This window comes from Xenopus laevis, chromosome 3L (genome assembly GCF_017654675.1).
Source record: "Xenopus laevis strain J_2021 chromosome 3L, Xenopus_laevis_v10.1, whole genome shotgun sequence".
NCBI lineage: Eukaryota > Metazoa > Chordata > Amphibia > Anura > Pipidae > Xenopus > Xenopus laevis.
The window spans coordinates 51,700,655-51,728,285 of NC_054375.1; the positions used below are offsets into that span (position 1 = coordinate 51,700,655).

Genomic DNA, 27,631 nt, shown 5'->3' on the forward strand with positions numbered 1-27,631 from the left:
TTCCTTAACCTTATCTACCCAACCATATCTGTTGAGTGATGGTCTGCTATAAAGATAATGTACATAACTGTGCTGCACAGGCCACTGTCTGACACGGAAACCCATAATTCAGTGCAGTAGCTGAAAGGAAGTAAATGCAAACTGGCAACTATCCATTAGTCATCTGGGCTGTGCTTTATCCCTGCTATGCTATCTCTTTGTTTGTTCTACACGAGCAGGAGGCGCAAATACATCCTGTTTCTCAGCAGTTTATTTTCCATTTATCAGACTTAGCTTGCTGAAGATCCCTTCTGCCATATCAAAATTATAAATGCTCCTGTCAGGTCCTGGTTTAATTTTTCAGTAGTGGCCTAATTTAGATACTGACCATTGACGATGACGTTATACTATACAGACAGCTTAAATCCCTTGACTAAAAAAAGGTAGAAACAATTAAAGTACAAACTAACAGTGATTAAACATATTAATAATTGTTTTTCCAGGGTAATTAAAAGTCAAAAACATTTTTCAGACAATAGTTTCCCCAAATTTCCAGGCTATAAATATTTAAGGACTTTGTTAATTAAGTCCTTAACAAAAAAGTTGTGCTTAAAGTGAGACTAAATAAAGTTATAAATCTAAATATACTGAATGTGCTGTGAGCACATATGCAATTTATACATTTTTCTAATTTACTTTTTATTGTCAATACTATATAAAGGAATATAGAAGGAATCAGGGGAGGGCAGAGAGGAAGCTGGGTACAAGCTGCTGCTTCTAGACAAAGAGTTATGCAAAAAGAGTGACAAAACATGGTATAAATGCCATTGTATAGTCGGTGTGCCTGAGCATGTTAATTAGGATCTGCTGTGTTAAATTCAGATCTGATCTCCCAGTTATAGTAAAAGGCTGCAAATGTTGTCATTGCTGAGGCTGCTGTTCTTTCATATTCATAGTGAAGTTTAAAGGAGAGGGAAAGCTACCAAAGCAGTTTATTGCCAATAGATTTGCCACAATAGTGCAAGCTATAACACTATATTTATTCTGCAGAATTCAAATGCTTTACCATACCTGAGTAAACAGCCACAGAAGTTCTCTGTGTTTGTTTAGGATAGCAGCAGCCATATTAGCGTGGTATGACATCACTTCCTGTCTGAGTCTCTCTCTGCTCACTCATAGCTCTGGGCTAAGATTATAGCAGGAAGGGGGGGAAGGGAGGGGATAGGGAGAGAGGAGCAAACAGAGCATGCTCAAGCCCTAACCCTGGAGGTTTATGCTGAAAACAGGAAGTCTAATACAGAAGCCCATGTGTACACAATAGAAGGAAAGAAATGTAGTGTTTCTTTTCACAGAGGACTCAGAGCACCATTACTTTGAGGGTTTACTGGTAAACTTCTCCTTTAAGGGCTATGCCACACAATGCATTTTTGGGTAGCATTTTGGCCGCAAAGCTCTCCTGTAGATTATCAGGCCAGTTCAGGGGCAATCAGCGTAGTATTGTTTTTTTTCTCCATTGTGTTTTCCTCCAATAAGAACACACTGTATATTTGTCATAGCCGTAATTTAATCTACCACGTGTTGAAGGTACTTCAACTTTATTTTTGGTAGCATTTAAAAGTTATATTGAACTGAAGAAGTTGCTCGGATGAGTAGTGAAACGTCTTCATTGATTACTCAGCAAGTCACACAAATATCACAATTATTTCTTCATTTGCAACTTTAGACAAAACAACGTATTGATTTAAGGGGTGACAGAGTGCGGGTCCACGGCAGCTGTCAAAACACCGTGCTGGGCTGTTCTTCCAGAACCCACCATTCTGAACTGAAGGAGATTTCCCAGTGAAGAGAATGTCTGTATAGAGAACTGGTACTGCAGCAATCCAAGTCAGGCACATTTAGGCAAATGTATTGTTATTCCAGCCCTTTAAAAGACCTTTAACAGACCTTTACAGAGTACTGTGGCTTCTGGTATGTTTGTATCTCCCATGAAACACAAATGAACTGAGAGGGAACAACAACATATGTCTTTATATGGAAATACTAGAACTCAGGGAAGATGAATGTGCCCTATCATCAACAGGTCACAGAAGTGAATTGGTAGGAGTTTCTTTATGCTGACTCACTCTGATCATGGAAATGCTTGTTCCTTGTTTGTTACATGAAATCCGAGCACAGGAATTCGGAGATTCGTTCACTAAGGCAGTGTTAATTCACAGATGCCAGATATATAAAGACCATGTCGCTTTGCATTTTATGACATCACGAGCATATGGGGAATTTATTTCTGCTGCTGCTTTAACGGATCTGGTGCCCCAACACTATATAAGTTAAATGAACTCCTTACGAGTATAAAACACCAACTCGATTTTTGATGAATCAGCCCCATGATCTTTATTTGAATAAGATAATATTGTTGTGAGATTGCATACTTTTGCATTGCGTTTGCACTATATACCAATGTATAAAATCACTAACGGCTATAAAAAATAAATTTGGAAGATATATTCACAGTCTAAATATGGTGTAAAATGAATTTGTCCATGCCATCTTTTTGCTACAAAGCATAGCAATGTTTATGTTGTTTATGCAGTTAATGTCAAGAAGAGGACTGCAAGGTTTGAACAGACTTAAAGGAACAGTAACATCAAAAAATTAAAGTGTTTTATAAAGAATGCTCGAGACCTGGGGTTTCCGGATAACAGATCTTTCCGTAATTTGGCTCTTCGTGTCTTAAGTCTACTATAAAATCAAGTAAACATTAAATAAACCCAATAGGCTAGTTTTGCTTCCAATAAGGATTAATTATATCTTAGTTTGGGTCAAGTAAAGGTACTGTTTTATTGTTACAGAGAAAAAGGAAATAATTTAAAAACAAATTGGATTATTTGGATAAAACGGACTCTATGGAAGACGGCCTTTCCTGTAATTCGGAACTTTCAGGATAACAGATCCCATACCTATACAATAAACACACCCTATCTTAGTTTTTATCAAGTACAAGGTACTGTTTTATTATTACAAAGAAAAACAAAATCTTTTTTAAAAATTTGGATTGTTTGAATAAAATGACGGCTATGGTTTTCTGGATAACAGATCCCATACCTGTATTATATTGTGCCCGAGTTGTTAGATATATTACATTAGACATCAGGCATATCTGTTTGCAACATTCCAGTTGTTTTCATGTAAATATTCCCTTCAGAAAATGCAGCGGTGTTGAGTAGAAACTTTGACCAGAGGGCAATAGACAGCAAGCAAACCTAAAATTACATGTATGTACAAAACCTTACCAACTCTCTGTTCAAAAATGTAGAATATACCCAGGGATTAAAATGTATCTGGAAAGCCCATTGACTGATGAACTGCAACCATTGTACTGTATGACAATCAATGTCCTATTGCAGAGGAGGTCACTCATTATTCCACCTTTTTCAGGCAACTGTGTGAGCCATATTTATAAAGCAGCGTAAACAGGTTGCAGAGTCGTCAAATATTTCATGTCACTGTTTGCTTAGCTGCAAAAGCTGCATGAAGTACAATAGTCCTTTCTGAATTTCACTAACTACGCCACTGTTTTGTATGCTTAAAGGTAGTTTTGAATCACTTTGTTCCACTACACTTCAACTGACTCCACTAGTGCATGATTTTGTAACTAATTCTGGCTAATACTGACGTAGGCACTTACATAAATTGATCCCTCAGACACTTTATATATGGAATTATTATTATTTTATGCATTTTTTGGTGGATCATTAAAGGGATACTGTCATGGGAAAACATGTTTTGTTTTTTTTCAAAACACATCAGTTAATAGTGCTGCATCAGCAGAATTCTTCACTGAAATCTGTTTTTCAAAAGAGCAAACTGATTATTTTATATTTCATTTTGAAATCTGACATGGGGCTAGTCATTGTCAGTTTCCCAGGTGCCAACAGTCATGTGACTCAGTCACTCTTTACTGCTGTACTGCAAGTTTGAGTGATATCACCCCCTTCCTTTCCCCCCCAGCAGCTCATCAGCAGAACAATGGGAAGGTAACCAGATAACAGCTCCCTGGCAGATCTAAGAACAACACTCAAAAGTAAAAAAACATGTCCCACTGTGACACCTTCAGTTACATTAACGGTCTGGCCACACGAGCATGAATCGCCACATGTGCATTGCCGCAGTCAATTTTCATTTTAGCCAGCGGAGGGCAGGGGGAAGGTAGTTCTGGGAGATTGTCGCCCGAAGAAGAGGAGATTTGTCACAGGGGTGACTAATCTCCCCGAATCTACTCATGTGGCCTGACGCTTAGTAGGAGAAACAATCGGCTGTCAGAAAGCACTTCCAAAGTTCAGTACTGGCTCTTTCAGAAAGCACATGACCAGGCAAAATGACCTGAGATGGCTGCCTACACACCAATATTACAACTAAAAAAAAATACACTTGTTCGATTAGGAATGAAGTTTTATATGGTATAGTGAATTATTTGCAGTGTAAACAGTCTAATTTAGAAATAAAAATGACACCATAATAATCATCACAGAATCCCTTTAAACACACACACACTTATATACAGGCCGATAAGGAGTAATTTTGTCAGATGGCACAACGAGCGACGATGGATGTCGGGCTTCACAGCCCTATGCTCATGACTGGAATTGCTTCACTGTGGTTTCATGGAAATTTCCAGTCCGGGCCTGATTCCAATGACAGTATTTCTTCACAGTTCGTACTATACAGATAAATATATGCAAACTATATAGATCACGCATCTGCATTAAACCAGGGCTCAGGCTTCTGTATGAAAACGTAACAACGTTTTATTAATTGGTTATCAATTCTAGTATCAGGCCTGCAGGTTTTAATAGCTTGCTATGGATTCAAATCTGTGTTTTAGGAAAGCTGGAACCAGCTATGCTCACAAGCACATGCCCAAGTCCACACTTGATCCTACATTTTGCCATACAGAGAAATATATACCACAGTTTCAATTAGTTCTATTTATCTTGCTACTAGAAACTTGCAAAGCACAATAACGTACACTATAACAATGTGTAACAGAGTACAAGTATAGAAATAGTTAGCCTTTCGAAAATGTCTCTCTCCTGCCGTCCTTTTATAGTCTCTCAACTGTGCAAAAAATGTAACGAAAAAGGAAGAAAAAAAGCACAATAACGGACATCGAAGGAACTGCTCCTCTTTCTGTTTATGAATGAATACATTTGTTACTTTTACACAAGGGCACTTTCATTGTTTGCTTGTAGGTCATTTCACCTCAATGAACCCTGGTCACCAATGTTCATTCTCTTTGTAAAATCACTGCTACACAAACACAGAACTTCACGTCACTAGTTTTTGTACACAAAGGCTGAGAACAACCCCTGATACAATACTTCAACCTGAAAAGTTAGACAATACCTCACACTCCCTGCTTTACACAGAGAGGTAGTATAAACAAAAATAAATGGTTGCAGTTGTTCCCTAGGAGCATAACTATAGAAGAAGCAGATCCTACTTATATCTCCAAAAATTTTAATATGTATTTACCTACATACTAATTAGGGGCAGTCAAATCAGATCTTACAGGAGGAAAATAAATGGAGCATTCATTACTGGCATAGGGATATGCATTTCAGGACAAAACAACTGTTCCCCAAAACCATCACATACTGATCAAGGCCCTAGTCATTCATATGGGCCACAAGCATCCAATTAGTGCAGGTTGCCAGGGACACGGCTAATGGGTCATTAATAGGTGTTCTGGGGCACACAGGAGCAGGGAATTCCCTCAAGAATGTCAATGGGGTGGGTTGTGTGTAAAATACAGTATGTATAATACACTGGGTTTTCCTGTATGTCCCTCTTATGTGTTGAGTGTGATAGGTTTCCACTATTATGCAACAACACAAAGAGAATTCCAGCACTTTGAGCTGTGAGCAAACACAAACAAAATTTGATGATTACAGTGCAGCATGTTTGTATGCAGGTATGGGACCTGTTATCCAGAATGCCCGGGACCTGGGTGTTTCCACATAATGGATCTTGCTGTAATTGGGTCTTCATACCCAAAGTCTACTATAAAATCATGTAAACATTAAATAAACCCAATAGGCTGGGTTTGCCTCCAATAAGGATTAATTATATCTTAGTTTGGATCAAGTACAAGCTACTGTTTATTGTTACAAAGAAAAGGGAAATAATTTAAAAAAATTGGATTATTTGGATAAAATGGACTCTATAGGAGACACACTTTCCTGTAATTCAGAGCTTTCTGGTAACAGATCCCATACCTGTACAATAAACACACCCATGTGCTTACAAGAATTCATGGACAATTTTCCTCTCTTGCATGTTTCAAGACACACTGCTGGACTTTTTTTCAATACTGGGTGTCTGTTGCCAATACTGATTTCTATATTTTATTGAACAATCACAAAAATGCTAATTTAATATAAGCCTCCTCTAATGGTAAAAAAAACTTATTTAATATAATTAATTTCAAATTCTGTACAGTTTCTTAAACTTACTTTTACTTTGTCCCTCCCAGTTACCTGTTTCTCTTCATTCTGTCTTCATGTAGAAGTCAGGGTCATATTTTGATTGACTGGTCTATTACATCTTTTAATTGGGCTCCCTTTCTCGCAAATGTTATTAGAGCTAACTCAAATTACTGACTCCAGCACAAACAAAATCTATAGAGACAGCATTTGTGAGTCAGTTATTTTGAAAGAGTAAGTTCTAAGGCAAAAAGAGCACCCCCAAAGGCTATATGACCTAACTGTCAATAAAATCTTACTCTGGTCTGGCTCTGGCATGAAGAGAGAAGAGAATAACGAGAGTATAGAAAAAGATTGCTAAGAGGAGTCTTTCTAGCTTTGAAACTGGGGTCACTGACCCCACCAAAAAAAAAAACAAATGCTCTGTAAGAGTACAAATTTATTGTTATTGCTACTTTTTACATTCTTTTCAGGCCCTCTCCTATTCATATCAATGCATGATTGCTAGGGTAATTTGGGCCACAGCAACCAGAAAACTGGAGAGCTGCTGAATAAAAAGCTAAAAAATGCAAAAAACCCCAGATAAAAAAATGAAAAACCAATTGCAAGTTGTCTCAGAATATCACTCTCTGCATCATACTAAAAGTTGATTTAAACATTGACAACCCCTTAAAGGATTGTGTGGAAGATCTGTGAACTTCTGCTGAGGGAATTGTGAGCTTACTGATAGGGTGGCCTTTTCTGGGGAACAAAAATGACTGGCCTTTCTATTACCTTTCTTCCCTATTTATAACATTAGCACCAACATAATTTTTGCCAGCCAAATGACTGTGGGCAGGGGCGCTGCTGCCATGAGGCAGTTAAGAATATCTGCAGTAACAATCTAGCCCCCCTCGACCTGGGACAGAGCTCCTGGAGGTAAACCTAGGGAGCAGCAAAAGTAATGCCGACTCAGTGAGTCAAGGGGTATAGAAACACCCATGGTTGTGAGTAGGTTTCAACTATGGTAGCCACATTTTAGCTTTTCTATGACATTATTCTATTAACAAGTAGGGTTGCCACTTTTCTGGAAAAAAATACTGGCCTTCCTCTATTCTTGACGCTTATTCCTATTAATAACTTTGGCATCAAGCATCATTTTTACCGGCCAGGCCAGTAAAATACCGGCCAGGCCAGTAAAATACCGGCCCGGTGGCAACCCTATTACCAAACCAGGAAAAAAGTGGGATGGTGGCAACAGCCTTCGTAAACAAGTTTGTCGAACTATGACATTATTCTATTAACACGTAGGGTTGCCACCTTTTCTGGAAAAAAATACTGGCCTTCCTCTATTCTTGACGCTTATTCCTATTAATAACTTTGGCATTAAGCATAATTTTTACCGGCCAGGCCAGTAAAATACTGGCCCGGTGGCAACCCTATTACCAAGGCAGGAAAAAAGTGGGATGGTGGCAACTGCCTTCGTAAACAAGTTTGTCGAACTGCTAAGCTGCCCATACATATAAAGATATGCCCTTTGGCGTTGGTTGTGGATGAATGTATATTCACCTACAAGTTGCTTCAACCACAACAGATACGTTCGTTTGGCCCAATGATCGGATCATAATGGAGGCCTACTCATGCCTGTCGGGAAAGGGCAACATAAACTTATCAATGCAATTCCTGTCTGAAGGGATTTTTTTTAAACCAGCCCTGCAGATATCTGATTTTCAGCCATGTGACTGTCAGAGAGGGCCTATACATATGACAGGACTTAATTGATAGTTTAAAGCTGCCTGTGTAAGGCCAGCTGTACACTATATATAGATCTGCATGTGCCAGTATTACAAGGGCCGGTCAAAAATTAAGCATAAATGATATATGTACTGTTTCAGTTGACTTTAATGACCCCGTTAAGTTTTAGCAGTGTTGTTTGAGTTAATACTAATTAGGCTAATGTTGGCACACTGCCATTGAATAACTTACAAGATTGGGAGAGATTTGCAGGGAGCCATGTTGATGCTGGGTGGGTAAGGCCTGAAGCTTGCATGATCACATGAGGGGCCGCCATACAAGACAATAATTGTAGTAGTAGCCCAGCCTGAGTTTGCATGAGGAGGACAGGACAATGAGCAACTGTCATTTCAGTATAACCCCCCTCACAAAGTACATCTGAGGCTAATGCCACACGTGCAGATAAGCTGGCAGCTTGCAGCTCACACAAACACGTTGTAGAACGAGAAGCCTTCACTAACACGGCCCTCATCTGACCAAATTTCCTGAAAGCGCCTACTTTATATAACAGCCCATTCCCTTTTTAATTCCTGGGGGGGAAATCCTTCTGATTTTTAAAATGTGTGTGAGGTTTATCCGAGGTGAGGGAATTAGATGGCAAGATACGTGACACATCGTTTGCAGTAACCCTATTTGCCAGGTCTTTCCCTGTGTGTATGAAGGTTACGTTTGTGCTCCGGCCCCCTCCCCTCACTGACAGCGAGTTTAGGCCGGAGAACGAGGGGGCGTGGCTAGAAGTCTCGTACCGGAGGAACTGACTGACTGAGTAACTAAAGAGGAGCTGTCGGGGGAGAAGTGACACAGTGGCAATTGGGACGGTGACAGCAGCGTGTAGCCGGCTCTCATTCATTACTCAGGTCTGTCCATTTCTAATGTGTTTTCCCCCAACAGCACTTATATACAACTACTCTTGAACTTCAACTTGCAACATCCAGAGCTTTTAGCTGGCAGGGGAGGAAGATGAGAACTAGATCACATGGACTGGGGAGGTAACAATGATCCAGCCCTTCCTCTGCTCACAATTTTTTCCCATGTTACACCAAATGCAAAGTAACTACTTGTCAGTGCCAGGAATTGCTTCTTATTTTCATGATGGCATGGAGTCTCCCCAGCTGGAGGGACAGAACTTTAACTCTCACATCCCCTGACAGGTGTTAGTGTAAACACTGGACTCTTCTCAATGGACTTTCAGTGCCATCTGTGTGTCATTCATACAACTTGTCAATATAAAAGGGGTTGTTCACCTTTAAATGAACTTCCCGTTTTATGTAGAGAGCGATATTCTAAGACGATTTGTAATTGGTTTTCATTTTTTTAGTTATTTAGCTTTTTATTCAGCAGCTCTCCAGTTTGCAGATTCAGTAGTCTGCTTGCTTGGGTCCAAATTACCCTAGCAACTATGCATTGATTTGAATAAGAGCCTGGAATAAATATAGGAAAGGGCCTAAAACAGTAGAGTAGTAAAATATAGCAATAACTATACATTTTTAGTCTTACAGAGTATTTGTTTTACCCCCATTTGAAAGCTGGAGAGAGTCAGAAGAAGGCAGCAAATAATTCAAAAACAATTAACAAAAAAAAAAAGGAAAAGGGCAATTGGAAAATTTCTTAGAATAAGCCCTTCTATAACATATTAAACGTTAACGTAATCACTTTAAGATCAGTATTCATGATCCATTCATACAGTTGTTATAACAGACAGTTAGTGCACGATTTTCCTGCAATAAATACAGAATGATGATTTGAATATATAACTTGTTCTCCCAGTATTACTTTATTGCTACTTGGAATTCTGGCATCCTGACACGGGGGCTGCAACCTGTTGAGGAGCACTGGAATACAGAATTTGAACCATAAGGACAATCCATTATCCATTATGACAGACAGCGTGCCATTTATACAGACTGTTAATATTCTGATTGGTGTGAGTGTGGTGTTTATATATATATATATATATATATATATATATATATATATATATATATATATATGTAATAAAGTGAATAATGTGCCCCCTATTGTAAAATATAATGATATTATAAGTTACTGAGGAGTTCCATGACCATATAAAAGTTCAAGGCCGAAGGGGGAACTTTATTTCTTATAATACACAAGTTTCAGTAAGTCAATTGACTGAAATGACATCACTAAACTCCAATTATAACCAATGACATCACTAAGGATATAATGTACAGGATATTCATGGCTTTTGTGTGTTATATAGTGAATAAAGTACCCCCTCTTGTAAATTATAAAGATATTAAAAGTTACTGAGGAGTTTCATGACCATATAAAAACACGAGGCTGAAAGCTGAGGTCATGGAACTCCGAGGTAACTTCTAATGTCCTCATATTTTACACAAGTTTCAGTGAGTCATGTGACAGAAATGACATCAGAACTCACCGTTTATAACTGATGACATCAGAACTCACCATATATAAGGATATAATTTACAAGATATGCATGACTTTTGTGTATTATAATTATATATATGTATCAATCTGGATGTAAATATTGTGCTTTGTACTAAAATATAATTTACATGTCCTGGTAAGATTATGTTCTGTATCAGTGTAGTATTCCTACAGGTGGCAACATGTTCTGTATGCTATAACTTGTGTCTTTATAATTTGTAAATAACAGGTGGGGACATGCCTCGAATCAGACAGGTGATTATGTCATGACAGGCTGCTTGTAGTAATTTTCATTATCAGGCTGCAACTCACAGTCAGGCATTCATATATCCTGGTTATACAGAACATAGGAAATATTTTTATTACTATAACATCCTCTATTTATAAACCCTAGCCTGTAAATTATATTCTGATCAGCAGTGCTTATTGCAGTCATCAGTTATAACTGACCATAGTAATGGCACTTGTATTACCTGTGTTATCAAAAATAATTTACCCTCTTTTGTAAAAAACAACTCAACCCTTGGCCTTGTGCTTTTATACAGTTATGGAATTTTACAGTAACTTTTAATATAATTATATTTTACAATAGGTGGGTATTTTATTCACTATATTATGTTTATTATAGGCATTGCATTCCTATTGTATTCTTCCTGCAAGGTGGCAGTACAGTATGCATATGGGTTATATCCGGGTGGCCTTCCTGGGGGTGAAGCTGCATTTTACTCATGTACCGGGTATAAGTGGTCCCACACTACTGGTCAGTCTGAAGGCCAGTCAGAGTAAGAATTGGACAATATGCCTGTCTGCTTTCTGGGATACTCTTGCAAGTGCAACAGGGAGATTGCTATGTTAGTTGGACGTGAATATATGTTGTGCCTCAGGTCTGGACTGAGAATTAAAATAGGCCCTGCCATTTCAGGTACACAGAAACTCAATCAGCCCACAAAGAGGCCCAAACAGCTCCCATCAGCCCACTAAATACTGACTTTCTATGGGACCTTATAGCAGCCCCTCTGGCATTTGCCTCAACAGGGAAATTGAAACCAGAAAGTAATGAAAAGCACCTTCTTTATCCTTATAATACTTTTGGTTGTCCTGTGACATATTTTTGGGTGTCACGGTTCATCATTGCATACATATTCCTCAACAGCATCACTTACTTTTATTATGATGTGATATTCTGAGACAATATGCAGTTGGTTTTCAATTTTTAGCATTTGTGGTTATTGAGTTATTTAGCTTTTTATTCAGCAGCTCTCCAGTTTGCCGTTTTAACAATTTGGTTGCTAGGGCCTAAATTACCCTAGCCACCATGCATTGATTTGACTAAGAGACTGGAATATGAATAGGAGAGGGTCTGAATAGAAAGCTGAGTTATAAAAAGTAGCAATGACAATACATTTGTAGCCTTACAGAGTATTTTTTTTTTTCATCTGGGGTCAGTGACCCCCATTTGAAATTTGGAAAGCGTCAGAAGACGTAGGCAAATAATGAAAAAAACTATAAAAAATGAACAATGAAGACCAATTGAAAAGTTGCTTAGAATTGGCCATTCTATACCATACTAAAAGTTAACCTAGAAGTGAAACACCCTGTATGGGCCACTCCACAGTAAGGCCCAACTTCCAATAGTAATGACAATTGCTCATAACTGTAATCTTTTAATGCACTTCCCATAATAATTAAGAAAGCTATATATATTTTTTTCATTTATCAGGTAATCCCCATCAGTAAGGATGGAAACAGAAAGCAATGAAGACGCCAAAGCTGTTTACAGATGCTCCCCTGGTACTATATTTTTGGAAGAAAAGGTGAAAAAACCCATGAGTTTAAGGAGCCGCTTAGCTGAGAAAGTAAGGAAGACATGCAGCTGTTCTCCCGGGAAAGCCAAGGAGTTGTTGTTCAGCTTCTTCCCTGTGTTAGAGTGGCTGCCCTCTTACAAGCTGAAGGAATACCTCCTGGGGGACATGATGTCTGGACTCATTGTGGCAATACTTCTGGTGCCTCAGTCAATTGCATATTCTCTTTTAGCAGGACAGGAGCCAATCTTTGGCCTCTACACTTCATTTTTTGCCTGCATTATTTATTTCTTTATGGGAACCTCTAGACATATCCATGTTGGGATATTTGGAGTGTTGTGCTTGATGGTGGGTGAAGTGGTGGATCGGGAACTACAAGTTGCTGGTTACGACAGTCTGGACAGCCACAAAGGACAGATCACGGTGCTAGATGCACTAAATGAAAATACCACCCACAGCCCATTTGATCAGAATCAGACAGTGGCCATGACCTGTGACAGAAGTTGTTTTGCAATCACAGTTGGAGCCACTGTTACTTTTATGGCTGGAGTCTATCAGGTAGGTGAAGTCTGACACTAGTGTTTACTTTTTCATGCCTACCTGCTAAACATGCAGGAAAGATAAGCCAATTTATGTCCAGCATTAATGATGCTGCCTAAAGATTGCCGTACCTGGAAAGATATGCTCATTTCTTGAGGTCACCAAACTAGTGATCAGAACATAATTGGGGCCTCTGTAGATGTGTCAGAAAAGGTCTTCATCGGTAGGCTAATTTAGTCTTCTCCATTTTTTAAACCTGTCATAGAGATGTCAGGAGTCATTTATGTTTCATGGGGAGTCGGGGACACAAATGCTGGAGCTCTAAGGTGGCACATGAGCACTTGCACCCAGCGCCGATCCCTGCCTTTATGCTGCCTGAGGCGGCCTTCCGTTGCCGCCCTCAACCTCTCCTCACGGCGCTCACCTTTTCAACGCAGGAGGGGGTCAGGGGCGCTGCACGTCGCTAGTGCAGAGAGCGCAATCTGCACTAGATGAGCCTAATTTCCTGTGTTGAAAAACGGAAATGCGGCTCTTAGTTACCGGAGCGGCATTTTTGCTGCCCGGGGGGCACTACCGCTTGAGGCGAGTGGCTCAACTAGCCTCATTGGTGGAGCGCCCCTGCTTACACCCTGGGGAATGCTGCAAGGACAGGTCCCAGTAGCGGCCTGCGACTCCTCCCTAAGTTGCACCATACCTCCTGCCTTTTTCTTTTTTATTATTTATTATTTGTGCCCTTGAGGAAGACCACTATGGTTGAAACGCGTTGGGCTTACTTATTATTTTAATAATTTCTGTTACCCCCCATTTTTTTCTGTAATAAATATTATTTACTTTTTTTGAATTTTGAAAATTGAGTGTGCAATCCGTTCTTGTTCTTTTGCACCATACCTCCCAACTGTCCTGTTTTTCGTGGGACAGTCCCGATATTGACAGCTCAACCCGCAGTCCTGGGTTTGTTATTGAAATGTCTCTATTCCCTTTTTGATCTCCTGCACTGATAGCCAGTAAAAAGTACAATGTTTCTAACTTAATTGGCTATAGGCAGAGAGCCCAGAATAGATACTTTTGTAACAGTTAAAGAAGAGGAGGTCTCTTGGAGAAACTGACTTGCAGCTTAAAGGGCAATTCACCTTCATTAGCTAAATTGTAATAGCATGTGAAAACCACAGAAATATGTTCAAACTTTCATAACCTGCCAAATTTAGTAAAATGAACATGGTAGTTAGGGGGTGTGGCCACAACTGTGGGCGTTGTCGAAAAATTCTGCTGATCAGCAAATCCTTTTTGTCTCTCTATTTCCAAAATGTTGGGAGGTAACATAGTAACATAGTGAGTAAGGTTGAAAAAAGACACACGTCCATCAAGTTCAACCTTTTAGTTTTTTGTTTTTTTTAATCTGCCTAACTGCTAGTTGATCCAGAGGAAGGCAAAAAAAAACCCACCTGAAGCCTCTCAAATTTGCCTCAGAGGGGAAAAAATTCCTTCCTGACTCCAAAATGGCAAGCGGACTAGTCCCTGGATCAATTTGTACTATGAGCTATCTCCCATAACCCTGTATTCCCTCACTTGCTAAAAAGCCATCCAACCCCTTTTTAAAGCTATCTAATGTATCAGCCTGTACAACTGATTCAGGGAGAGAATTCCACATCTTCACAGCTCTCACTGTAAAAAAACCCTTACGAATACTTAGGCGGAACCTCTTTTCTTCTAATCGGAATGGGTGACCTTGTGTCAGCTGGAAAGACCTACTGGTAAATAAAGCATTAGAGAGATTATTATATGATCCCCTTATATATTTATACATAGTTATCATATCACCCCTTAAGCGCCTCTTCTCCAGCGTGAACATCCCCAATTTGGCCAGTCTTTCCTCATAGCTATGATTTTCCATACCTTTTCATCAGCTTAGTTGCCCATCTCTGTACCCTCTCTAATACAATAATTTCCTGTTTGAGTGATGGAGACCAAAACTGTCTAGATGGGGCCTTACAAGTGCTCTATACAGTGGAAGAATGACCCCCTCCTCCCTTGACTATATGCCCCTTTTAATTCAGCTCAAGACCTTATTTGCCATTGATTATGCTGACTAGCATTGCTTGCTACAGCCAAGTAGGACTCCCAGGTCCTTTTCCATAATTGATTTGCCTAGTGCAGTCTCATTAAGGGTATAAGTGGCTTGGATATTTTTACATCCCAGGTGAATGACTTTACATTTATCATCATTGAATCTCATTTGCCACTTAGCTGCCCAGATTGCCAGTTTGTCAAGATCGTGTTGCAAGGATGCCACATCTTGGATGGAATTAATTGGGCTGGATAATTTTGTGTCATCTGCAAACACTGATACATTACTTACAATACCCTCCCCTAAGTCATTAATGAACAAGTTAAATAAACGTGGACCCAATACCGAGCCCTGAGGGACCCCACTAAGAACCTTACTCCAAGTAGAGAATGTACCATTAACAACCACCCTCTGTACCCGATCCTGTAACCAGTTTCCTATCCATGTGCAAACGACTTCATTAAGCCCAACAGACCTTAGTTTAGAAAGCAGTTGTTTGTGGGGCACAGTATCAAATGCTTTGGCAAAATCCAAATAAATAACATCTACTGCCCCCCCCCCCCCCACTGTCCAGCATCTTACTTACCACATCATAAAAAGCAATGAAATTTGTTTGACATGACCTATCCTTCATAAAGCCATGCTGATGGCTGCTCATAATGCCATTCACTAGGACAAAATTTTGAATGTGATCCCTTAACAAGCCTTCAAAAATGGCAAATTTACTGGCCTATAATTGCCAGGCTGAGATCGTAATCCCTTTTTAAATATTGGAATAACATCAGCTTTTCTCCAATCTGAGAAAATCAGAAATAGGGGCTGGTCTAAAACTGAACTAAGCTCTCTTAGAACCCGGGGTGTATGCCATCAGGCCCTGGAGCCTTGTTTACATTAATTTTTATTAAAGATTTATGAATCATATCCTGAGTCAACCACTGACTAGATTGAGCTGAGCTGAGCCATTAGTGCAGCTATGAAGTGAGCCTGCGAACTCAGACTCCTCTATTGCATTCACTGAAGAAAAGAACTGATTAAGCACATTTGCCTTTTCTGTATCTGTTATAACCATACTGGTACCATTATTTAATGGAGCCAATGCAGCACAGACTAATACAACCAGCACTGTATTCATGGGGCAAGTTGCAGATCTCTGCGCTCCGAAACAGACACGTAGCACGGAGCAGAACACAGTGTGCAAAATGACTGATAGCTGCATTTTTCTACACTTTGAACTATGTGTTTTGCTTTCAAAATTACCACTTGGGTTTTGGCCCATGCCAAGCCTGTTAAACTACTAATTTGTCAAGCAACAGATTGTTATCCCAGGTGATATGGGGCTTAGTTCTCCTTTAACATACTTGCAAGTTTTTATCTCTTTATTAAAATGGTTAAACAAATGGACATCATCAATGGAAATATCAATAATACTATTGTTTTTACTGAAGCTGAAAAAAAGTATTTCCTTCCTTGGCTACTGAGCACATAGAACTATTGCTGGGTAAACAATGTTTAAGGATAGTTAAATCTCTAGCAATAATAATAATAGAGCACAGACATGCTGCTTTTCAGTCCGGCACATATTGGGCAGCCGAAAAGGTTCACAGACCTGCTATAGCTCACATCCACTTGAAATGTAAAATTCCTGGGAACTCCAGGCTACGTTTTAGCCCAAGCGTGCACTCATGCTTCAGTTATTGATTTGGCAGTTTAAGGCATTATTAAGCCAGCTAAAATGTGCTGCACTAAGAATCACCATGTGTTCTATAAGTAACACTAAATCAATTAGACAGCAAGTGAGTGTAGGGGGTGAACAGCTATGTATAACCACAAATATCAGTTACACAGCGTTTTAAAAAGCTAGTTGACAAGATGCAATATTTGTAATGTAGGCCAATGTTTCCAATGATATTATAATTTTGCACAAGGAAGAATATGTAATTCTAAGCATTTCTTCAATATACATTCATTTTCAACGGTATTAAAGTTTTTTTAAGCGTAAAATAACTGTTGTTGATTGCACTTCTTCATTATCCCTTTCTATTCTCTCTGTCTGACACGTAAACCGATAAGGTGCTTATAATGTACTTATACGCTAGGATAAACCAACAAAGTATTTGTTGGGAACCAGCACACCGCCCTCTACTGAGCAAACTTTGAATTTCTGATTATCTGCGTGCTTTAAAAATAAACCAAAGTGCTAGTGACATACACAAAAAAATGGAATTTCCCTTTTCACTGGAGCATTAGCTTTTATTTGGATAAAGCAACATAAGGCCCAACTAACTCTGCCCTTTATGGACAGACGGCAAAGAAAAAGCATTACAGGGCAATGCGGCATAGACTTGTACCTGGGCCCTGATTCACTGATATATATTGCCTGCCTTTTGCAAAATTGGAAACCCTATGATAAGCATTTTAGGGCTTATCGTAAGGTTAACAGATTGCTTAAAAATTCAAAGACACTTCTAGAAAATCCAGCTGCACTGATTGCATTTTAATTTTATGCAGCTCTGCAACATGCATTTATTAGAAGTGTCCCTGAATTTCCATATTATCTGGTAACCTTAGTTACAGCAACACAAAGTCATGAGATTCAAGTTGAACATATGATACAAATCTAGTTTGTGTTTGTTTATGCAAAAAGGGCTTGTATAATAACAAGAGACTGTGCACCTTTGCACGGTACATATCCTACTGTGTTAATTAACTTGGGAGAAAATGATAATCTACCTGCGGGTATCACCTTCAGCATGTTTGGCATCTTGGGGGCATTTATATATTGTACATATGCCAGAGGCACAGAAAATGTCAGTGCTTTGCCACTGTGGAAATTGTTTACCTTTACAAACTTACTTTGTGCTTGGATCCCCAAATGGATTGTGCTTGGATCCCCAAATGTAACATGTCTGCCCCTTATTAATGGACCCAATATGATGGGATTGCCTGGTAATAAATTAAAGAATGAGTAGAGCACTTCTCAATAGCAAAAAACGCTGTGGTTGTGTTTATTTAGATGGGATTGCCTGGTTTACTTTAACAGGGAGGAAGACTAAAGGAAATATCACTGTCCAAGATGTCATCCAACACCCCTTAAAGGAAAACTATACCCCCAAAATGAACACTTAAGCAACAGATAGTTCATATCATATTAAGTGGCATATTAAAGAATCTCACCAAACTGGAATAAATATTTAAGTAAATATTGCCCTTTTACATCTCTTGCCTTGAGCCACCATTTCGTGATGGTCTCTGTGCTGCCTCAGAGATCACCTGACCAGAAATACTTCAACTCTAACTGTAACAGGAAGAAGTGTGGAAGCAAAAGACACAACTCTGTCTGTTAATTGGCTCATGTGACCTAACATGTATGGTTTGTTGGTATGTTTGTGAGTACAGTGAATCCTACGATCCCAGGGGGCGGCCCTTATTTTTTAAAATGACAATTTTCTATTTATGATTACCCAATGGCACATACTACTAGAAAAGTATATTATTATGAAAATGGTTTATTTACATGAAGCAGGGTTTTACATATGAGCTGTTTTATGCAATATCTTTTTATAGAGACCTACATTGTTTGGGGGGTATAGTTTTTCCTTTAAAGGACATGTAAACCCTCCATACACAGGTTTAATCAGTGAACAGCTTTTTTTAAATTATTTAAATACCTGCCTACTGGTTGTTAAAAGAGTATAAGTAAAGCTGCATCATCCACTTAATTACTTAGGATTCTCTCTTTCTCTAACCCACTCGGCCCCCTTCCTCAGTAATTTGCTATGGCTGTTGACTCATGAGCATACTCAGTTCTTCTCAGCTCATATCACTAAACACACCATCCAGTTTAGCAGCCAATGAAATGTTGGCATTGCTGGTTCCCATAAAATCTCTTCCCTAGCTGTCTGCTCCTATCTTTACTCCTAACCATGTCTCCTGAGCTGAGCTTAATCATTACAGGGCTCGTTCCTAGCAGAACTGTTCATCAAAGTAAGTTCTGCCTGCTTCAGCCTGCATTCCTGATTGCATGCACCCTACAGTACAAATGTGCTTTTTACAGATGTAAATGTCACTGATGATGTGTCAGAGGGACAATGGGCGCCAGGTGAAAGCATTGTTCTTACTGCATATGAAGGGGATATATGCAGTACAAACAATGCCATTTAGGTGCGAGGAGGTGCCCATCTTAAATAGATGGTAGGAAAATGTAAGCTTTACATGTCCTTTAAAGGAGAATTCTACCCTAAAGTTAAAAAAACCCTACCCCCCTACCCTACATAGACCCCCCTCCCTCCTCCTTCCCAGCCTAGCTGCTACCCCACCAAATGCCCCCAGGGGCGATTCTGGCTATAATGCCGCCTGAGGCGGCCTTCTTTCGCCGCCCCCACCCCTCCCCACGGCACTAACCTTTATAGCGACGGAGAGGGCAGGGGCGGTCCGCGACGCTTAGTGCAGAGAGCCGAATTTCCGGTTTGAAAACCGGAAATTCGGCTCTTAGTTACCAGGAGCGGCATTTTTGCCGCCCCTGGCAACCAGGGGGGCGCTGCCGCCTGAGGCGAGTGTCTCAACTCGCCTCATTGGTGGAGCGCCCCTGAATGCCCCTAACTCTTTACGTACCCCTCGGTGCAGATTCTGTCCAGCGCAGTTCACGGCAGCCATCTTCTTCTCTTCGGTAATCTTCGGAATGAGACTGGCATAGCGGCTCATGCGCAGTTGGAGCAATTTTCTATTTCACAACAACTGTGCATGCGCCGACACTCACAAAAATTGCAGAAGCACCGGTCTCATTCCGAAGATTACCGAATTGGCTGAAGATGGCGATGGACTCCACTGGACAGAATCTGCATGGAGGGGTAAGTAAAGACTTAGGGGCATTTGCCCAGGGTAGCAGCTAGGCTGGGGGGGGAGGAGGGAGGGGGGTCTATGTAGGGTAGTGTGTAGGGTTTTTTTTTTTAACTTTAGGGTTTAATTCTCCTTTAAAGACAGTTATGGAATCTGTCATCACTATTAAGAACAATTTTTGCTTCTTCAGTTCCTAAAGGGCTGGCCTCTAGTTCTTTGTTCTTTTTTTATGGGGAAAAGATCCCCCACTATCTATCAGTAATGTCATCTAATCTAGTGCCTCTTATCCAAAGAAAACCCTTCTTAAGGACTGGAGCCCAAAATTGAACTGAACAAGGTGAGGCCTTGCCAGGGACCTATAAAGAGGCAAAAGTGTACCTAGAGTGTCAATCCCACCCCTCGGTGTAGTGTTTAGTGTATGAATAGCATGTATCTTGTAACTTGATATAGAGACAAAGAATAAACTAGTAGACTGCCCCCTGCAAAAGAGCAAATCACCTGTAAGGCCTAGAAGCCTATAAGCGGGGTTAGACTGGATTTATATTCAGTTTTCAACAAACCAGATGACTCATCCTAAAACCCCAAGTTAATAATTACTGTGCAGTTTGCACCACACACTGAGTATGAGATTTACTTGACACGTTCTGGAAATGTGCTTAAAACAAGAGGAATTAATCACCAATTACAGTGTACCACAAAAAAAATAATTAGTTGCTCGTCGTGACTCAAGGCTCCTAAAAACAGCTCTGTTACGTAATGTCATTAACACACTTATAATGCTCTCATTTCCAGTTTCAGCTTGCGAAGAAACACGTTCCACTTTATTCATAGCTAAAGGCAGGGGCGATCCTGGCCCCTCTGCCGCCTGAGGCAGCAGCAGTTGCTGCTGCCCCCCCCCCCAGAAATTCGCTCTTAAAGTACCAGGAGCAGCATTTTTGCTGCCCCTGGTACCTAGTGGGGTGCTGCTGCCTGAGGCGACAGCCTCAACTCGCCTCATTGGCGGAGCACCCCTGGCTAAAGGACATATATTGGAATATAATCCATCAGTTCTTACTTGTAATACAATTTCAGACCACAAGGTGGAGAAAAGTATGCATGTGCTGTAAAAGTGCTTTGAAGAGCTATAATTTAATTTTGTTACTGAGGTTTTAAATGTTTTTTGAAATTGTTCTCTAAGTGGGAGTGTAATAACAAAAAAAAAGTTGTAATTTAGAAAGCTGCAGGAATTCACCAAGGACTTCCATGACCATATAAAATCATGAGGTTGCAGACCTAGTGTTTTTATAAAGGTCACATAATTCTTGGTTCAATTCTAATAGCCTTATACATCTTAGTAGTGGATGTATATTCCTTTAAAATGTACATATTTTATATGGATTTGAAGAGAGGGATTTTAAAAAAAACCTTCTATTTTAAAGTAAGGTGTTTTTTTTCTTTTACAGGTATGGGATCCGTTATCAGGAAACTTGTTATCCAGAAAGTTCTAAATTACGGAAAGGCCATCTCCCATAGACTCCATTTTATCCAAATATTCCAAATTTATAAAAATGATTTCCTTTTTCTCTGTTATAATAAAACAGTACCATGTACTTGATCCCAACTAAGTAAGTCAGTAAGTACAGTACAGCAGAATATAGTAAACAAGAGCTATAAATACCCAGTAAAATATATCCTTATAAATGGTGCTTAGTGATGTCATAGGTTATAATCAGTGCTGAGTGAAGTCATTTGTGTCACATGACCTAATGTAACCCTGTTGTAATTTATGAGGATATTGAACTCAGAGTTCTATATTCTGTATGAAAGCAACTTTACATGGCCATTGGATTAAGAAAATAATTATATTTTACAGTAGAAGCCTATGAAATATCTACGTTTAATAGTTGCATATCAAATGGATCTGTTATTAATGTTACCGCTGTGTTTTTAAAACGTGTAGATTTTATTGGTTACAGTTTTCATGTAAGAATCTGTATGGATATTCATTATTCATCATTTGTGCTCTTTTTTTTATTCTGCAGCTTGCAATGGGGTTTCTTCAGTTTGGTTTTGTTTCGGTGTACCTTTCTGATTCATTGCTGAGTGGATTCGCAACAGGAGCATCTTTCACCATCCTTACTTCTCAAGTGAAATACCTCCTAGGTTTAAGTATACCTCGTGCCAATGGGATTGGCTCATTGATCTACACCTGGATTTACATCTTCCAGAACATTCACCTGACCAACATTTGCGATCTGGTCACTAGCATTTTGTGCCTTCTTGTCCTCATTCCAGCCAAAGAACTCAATGAGTACTATAAATCTAAACTCAAAGCTCCAATTCCCATTGAACTACTTGTGGTTGTTGTCGCCACCCTTGCATCACATTTTGGGCACCTTAAAGAGAATTATGACTCCAGTATAGCAGGGACTATACCTACTGGATTTTTAATGCCAAAATCACCAGACTGGAGCTTAATTCCCAGCATTGCTTTACCTGCTTTATCAATTGCTATTATTGGGTTTGCAATCACTGTTTCTCTGTCCGAGATGTTTGCCAAGAAACATGGGTACGAAGTCAAGGCCAATCAGGAGATGTACGCCATTGGATTTTGCAACATCATTCCAGCCTTTTTCCACTGCTTCACAACAAGTGCAGCTCTAGCAAAAACACTTGTGAAAGAGTCTACAGGATGTAAAACCCAGGTTTCAGGGATCATGACATCCTTGGTCCTTTTACTAGTACTTCTGGTAATTGCACCTCTGTTTTTTTCTCTACAAAAATGTGTCCTTGGTGTTATAACCATAGTGAATTTAAGAGGTGCACTTAGAAAGTTTCTAGATTTACCAAAAATGTGGAAGGTTAACAAAGTAGATACAACGATCTGGCTAGTGACCATGTTTTCTTCAGCTCTGATCAGCACAGAGCTGGGTTTACTGATAGGTATTGCATTTTCCATGCTTTGCATCATTGTAAGATCTCAGATGCCTGTGTCAACTCTGCTCGGCCGGGTGGACAATACAGAGGTCTATGAATCAATAAATGTCTACAAAAACCTTAACATCCCACAGGGCATTAAGATCTTTCGTTTTGAAGCCCCTATATATTATGTAAACAAACAACACTTTAAGATGACCTTGTACAGATATTCTGGCGTTGATCCTACGTCACTTGCAGCAGCTGAAAGAAAGAAGGCTAAGATAGAAAAATTAAGAAGACAAGATGGTAGTATGGAGATAAAAACTCGGGAAGAAACTGCCCATTGTCTCTACAAAGAGCAACAACCAGTACATACTCTGATCATTGACTGCGGCTCCATTCAGTTCATAGACTCAGCAGGAATGAACACCTTGAAAGAGGTTCTTAAAGACTATAATGACATTGGTGTGCAGCTGCTGCTTGCTCAGTGCAACGTAACCGTAAAAAATTCCCTTCGGAATGGGGACTTCTTTAAAAGGGAGGAAAGCACTGTGATGTTCCACAGTGTCCACCAAGCTGTCCAATTTGCACTTAACGTCCAAGAGCAAAGTGATGCCTATTTAAATGGCTCTGCCGTATAGCAAAGCAGTGTAGCGCATATTTGTATGAGATGAGTCAAGCAATTCAGTAAACTTCTATGTACTTTAGGAGTTGTTGGCCACATCGTTTGTTGAATATGTGGAGGCAACATTCAACACATTCCAAAAAAGTGCTACAAAATCCTAATGTCGTACAATCTCGGATCTCAGTGGACAATTCTTTCCCTCTTTTGCCTTTGCCATTATATGTTTGCTGAACATTAGAGAAGGTATTGTCTAAGGCAAAATTATGGATAGGCTTTAGATTGAAAAAAAATGGGTCCTTATAAAGGTTGTCTTTGATTTGTTTCACCTAGAAAGGTAGTGACTATAAGCTATATGTGCCTTCTGCATATCTCCAAAAATGATTTTCTTTTTCGTTTCTGATCAGTCATATGAGAGTAATTATTTTTGTACAATCGTGCTAACATTTTTAGCATTTAACAAGGATTTTAGGCCTATCCTGTGATTTTGAAGGATTCATTTGAAAAAAAAAAATAGCCATTTTAAAAGCTGCCGTTGCAGAACAGCTGGGAAAGAGCAATATTTACACCCAACCTGAAATTTGCCATTGTTTTTGGGGAAAAAGTGATTAAAGTGTCTTTACATAGTTATATGTATTCTAATTGATTAGAAAGGTATTATGTGAAATCCACATCAATATATTGCCTTAGCTCAATAGAAATATATGGAAGACAATAGAATATAATCAGATATACGCCAATGTGTTCAAGTCACAGATGAAGTCAAAAGGACATAGTTTTGTCAGAGTTGTTTGGAGTAGAATTGGACTTTACAGTAACAGTGTATATAACATTGCATTTTTGCTCATTTACTATTAAGTTATTTTGCCCTTAGTACTGTACAGAACTGACATTAAGAACATTCATATTTTTTTTCAATTGTTTGTGTGATACTCCTAAAATACACGTTAGGCCGATTTATCTGAATTCTCGTAGCTTGAATTTTCTCAAGCATAAAAACCGTTGAAAATTCTCAAGTTGCTTTGCCAGTCTGTTTAAAAAATGAAGTGGAGTAAATCAAACAATCCCTAAAGTGTCCATTGGTTTGAATGGATTTCTGTAGCTCTCTGATTTGTATTTTATTGGAAAAATGGTAGTGAGAAGCTGCAAGAAAAATTGAAAAAGCATCTAAAAAAATCTCAATCTTCAGCAGACCTTGATCTTTGATAAATTAGCCCCTTAAATGCATTTTTCTTACAAAGTTATGTTGTGCATTACGGGCTATGGCACCAAATGCTTTTTGTTTGCTGCTGCTTGTAGTGCTGATGAAAATGCTTGTATCAAAGCTCTAAGTGATAGTCTTGCACCGGTGCTCTTCAAAATCCAACCTGTGTACCTGAAGGAGACCCTGATATGATAATTATAGCAGATTTCCTACATCTGTCTGTGTGTGTAAGTATATGTAGCAGCGTTTTTCTAACAGCACTTTTCTTCAGTATAACATTTTTATTGTTTATGTGTTTAAATGTGCCTTTTGGAACTAGATGTCCTATCACTCTTACAGTCACAGCCATGGTTCTTATGATATGGCTCTGCCTTAAATTTATATAAAGGTGAGATCTGGAAATCTTGCCAAAGTAAAGTATACCGAAATTATTTTGTGCAATCCCTAGTATTTTAAAGCCATAACAAGTTTATATAAATGTTTTTTGTTTTTTTTTTCATTTTGACATCTCTAATCTTTGGGGAAGGCACGGAAACCACCAGCTTTGAGCTTTTCTATGTCCCAGTTCTATAAACCTCTTAATATTACATCGGGATTATTGGAAACAAAAGAGTTGCAGCATAGTAAGAAAAATGATGAGTAACAAATCATTTTAGGTGACTGTGTGGCTTTGGAGTAGCTATAGTAGCCATTAAGCATGTCTAAGAAACAGATACGCTTTTATTCTGTACATAAAGGGAATTGGAATGGATAAAGTGGCACATGAAACGCAAAAGCAGACAGTTAAAAGATGCAGGGGCAAGAAGCAGAGAAAGGGAGGCTACTCTATACATCTGTGCCCCAGAGTTCCAATTAGGAAGAGAAACAGGGAACACAATATAATTAGGTAAAATCAGTAGCCTTTTTTTCAATATTTTCAATTCAGTTCCAGTGCTTTCTGCCTCATTAGATTCTGGCATTCAGGTCTTCCATCTCAGTCTAGACTTGCTTTTGAAAAATCTGCTTTTATATGTTTCCAGATGACAAATTCTTAGCCCCATGCAACTTTTAAGCCACAGTGCCTTTGTAGCCTATCCATTTCAAGTCTGGTATTAAACATTCTGCAGAAATGATCATTTATTTCAGTTTCACCTAGAACCTAGTGTGGGGTGCAAAGAAATTCTATGTGACAGACGCCCCATACATAATTAAATGTACCTATACTATATTATATCTTTTCATATCTTATTTTAGATCTGTGCTAAAATTGAGCCATTTAGAAGTAATACCTATATATATATATATATATATATATATATATATATATATATATATATATATATATATATATATATATATAAAATCAAACCGAATGGAATGCACAAAAATTAGTATGCAGAAACCTGGGTGCTAGTCCGAGAAGTATCTAGACAAAATGCAGGTATTGACAACACTCCGAGGAAAAACATCAAGTCAATAGTTCAAATGAAAGTGGAGATTTATTGGTGATCCAAAGTTTTGGCTCCGCACAGGAGCCTTCGTTAGGGAAAGAAAAGCAGTTCACACAGCTAAGAGAAAGGGGTAACACACTTATCCAGCATGAGTCAATCGAGTAGAAGAGGTGGCAGGCAAGAAGGCTTGTCTAGGGCAGTGGCGAATTTGCTCAAACCCTGCCTTTCATTTCTTTCAGTGCAATAAGCAAACCAAATGGCCTCGATTTCATTCAGAGAGAAAAAGTTTTATCACGTAAAAACTCATGAACAAGATTCAATTTGAGATGTGGTTCAATTCAGAATAACGTATCTCTCGGTTTATCATGTGAAAACTCTAAAAGTCTATCATGAAAAATTTAAAAGTAAATTGTTTAGTCCATGAACACTAAAAAAAGTCACGTTTATGTCGTGTAAGAGCATAGTTTGTACATCAAATACTGTAAGTCTCTAGAGGTCATATAGGTGATGGAGCAGAAAAAGGCATTTAAAGGAAAACAAACAACATTTGACTTGTATTGTGCCACACTAAGGTCAGAATTTTGTTCCTGTTTCCATATGTTACAAGGCTGGCAGCTTATAAAATAATATAGTATTTGTAAGATCACTGCTTGATTATAATGAATGATGTGCTCATATAGCAATTTAAAGGGATGCGTTTGGATGAAAGAGGAGTTGTTATATGGTAAGTAAATGCAGTCTGTATACGGTATATGTGATTATGTGCATGGAGCTTTAAGCCCTTTTTGGGCTCAGTTGGATTCAAAGCACTTAATATGTCTGTTTTTTTCAACTTTTAGGGTGCATTCCCATGATTGTTTTTCAGTGCACCAATGGGCTGCCATATTGTTGTCAGTTTGGTTAGAAATGTAGTGGTATTAAGCAGGTCAGAATGCTGTGCAAGCAAGGGGTCAGATTAGGGATTGCTTTTGTGCTGTTCCCAGCCTGCCCTTCATGAATACTGTGCTCCTGAAAGCAGGCACTGCTGTTTTAATGGGAAAAGCACAGGTTTTTGTGCTCTAGAAGTCTGCAGTCACATTGAAGTTACATTGCAGGGAAAGGGTTCAAAGTGCAAAAAACATGGTGATTTGCTCCTGTTCTTTAAACCCTTCTTCCATGCACTTCTTCCTACACAAGGGCTGTAGCAGCCATCTTTAATGTGACCGGTATCAAATCACTTTAGCCTCCATGTGAATGAAGACATTACATGACGTTTTGCTGATTGGGTGACCTTGAGTGATGACCAGGTCTTTACTGACATCCAGATCCATTAGAAACAGAATCCTAAAAAGAACATTCATGGGAATCAGCAGTTTTATTTGTTGGGGATTTGTATGAAGTAGCTTTCAACAGGGCATTTATTCCTCTTCATTTTAATTATGAGGTTCCTATTACGTTCGATTGCTGCCAGCCTTGTATATACCTATATATATATATATACTGTATATATATATATATATATATATATATATATATATATATATATACCTGTGCCTAACTTAGACTCCAAACAGAAACAGTTCAGGTACATTCTATCTTCCATGTT

General features: G+C 39.0%; 1 protein-coding gene across 1 annotated transcript; it reads left to right on the top strand.

Moving 5' to 3' along the window:
- The first annotated feature begins 8,757 nt into the window (after nt 1-8,757).
- slc26a2.L (solute carrier family 26 member 2 L homeolog) lies at nt 8,758-26,150 on the top strand. The gene is made up of 3 exons (XM_018252193.2): nt 8,758-9,091; nt 12,370-13,009; nt 21,914-26,150. Exons 2-3 carry the CDS (start codon nt 12,389-12,391, stop codon nt 23,429-23,431), a joined length of 2,139 nt encoding a protein of 712 aa, XP_018107682.1. The 5' UTR covers nt 8,758-9,091; nt 12,370-12,388; the 3' UTR covers nt 23,432-26,150.
- Nucleotides 26,151-27,631: the final 1,481 nt, after the last annotated feature.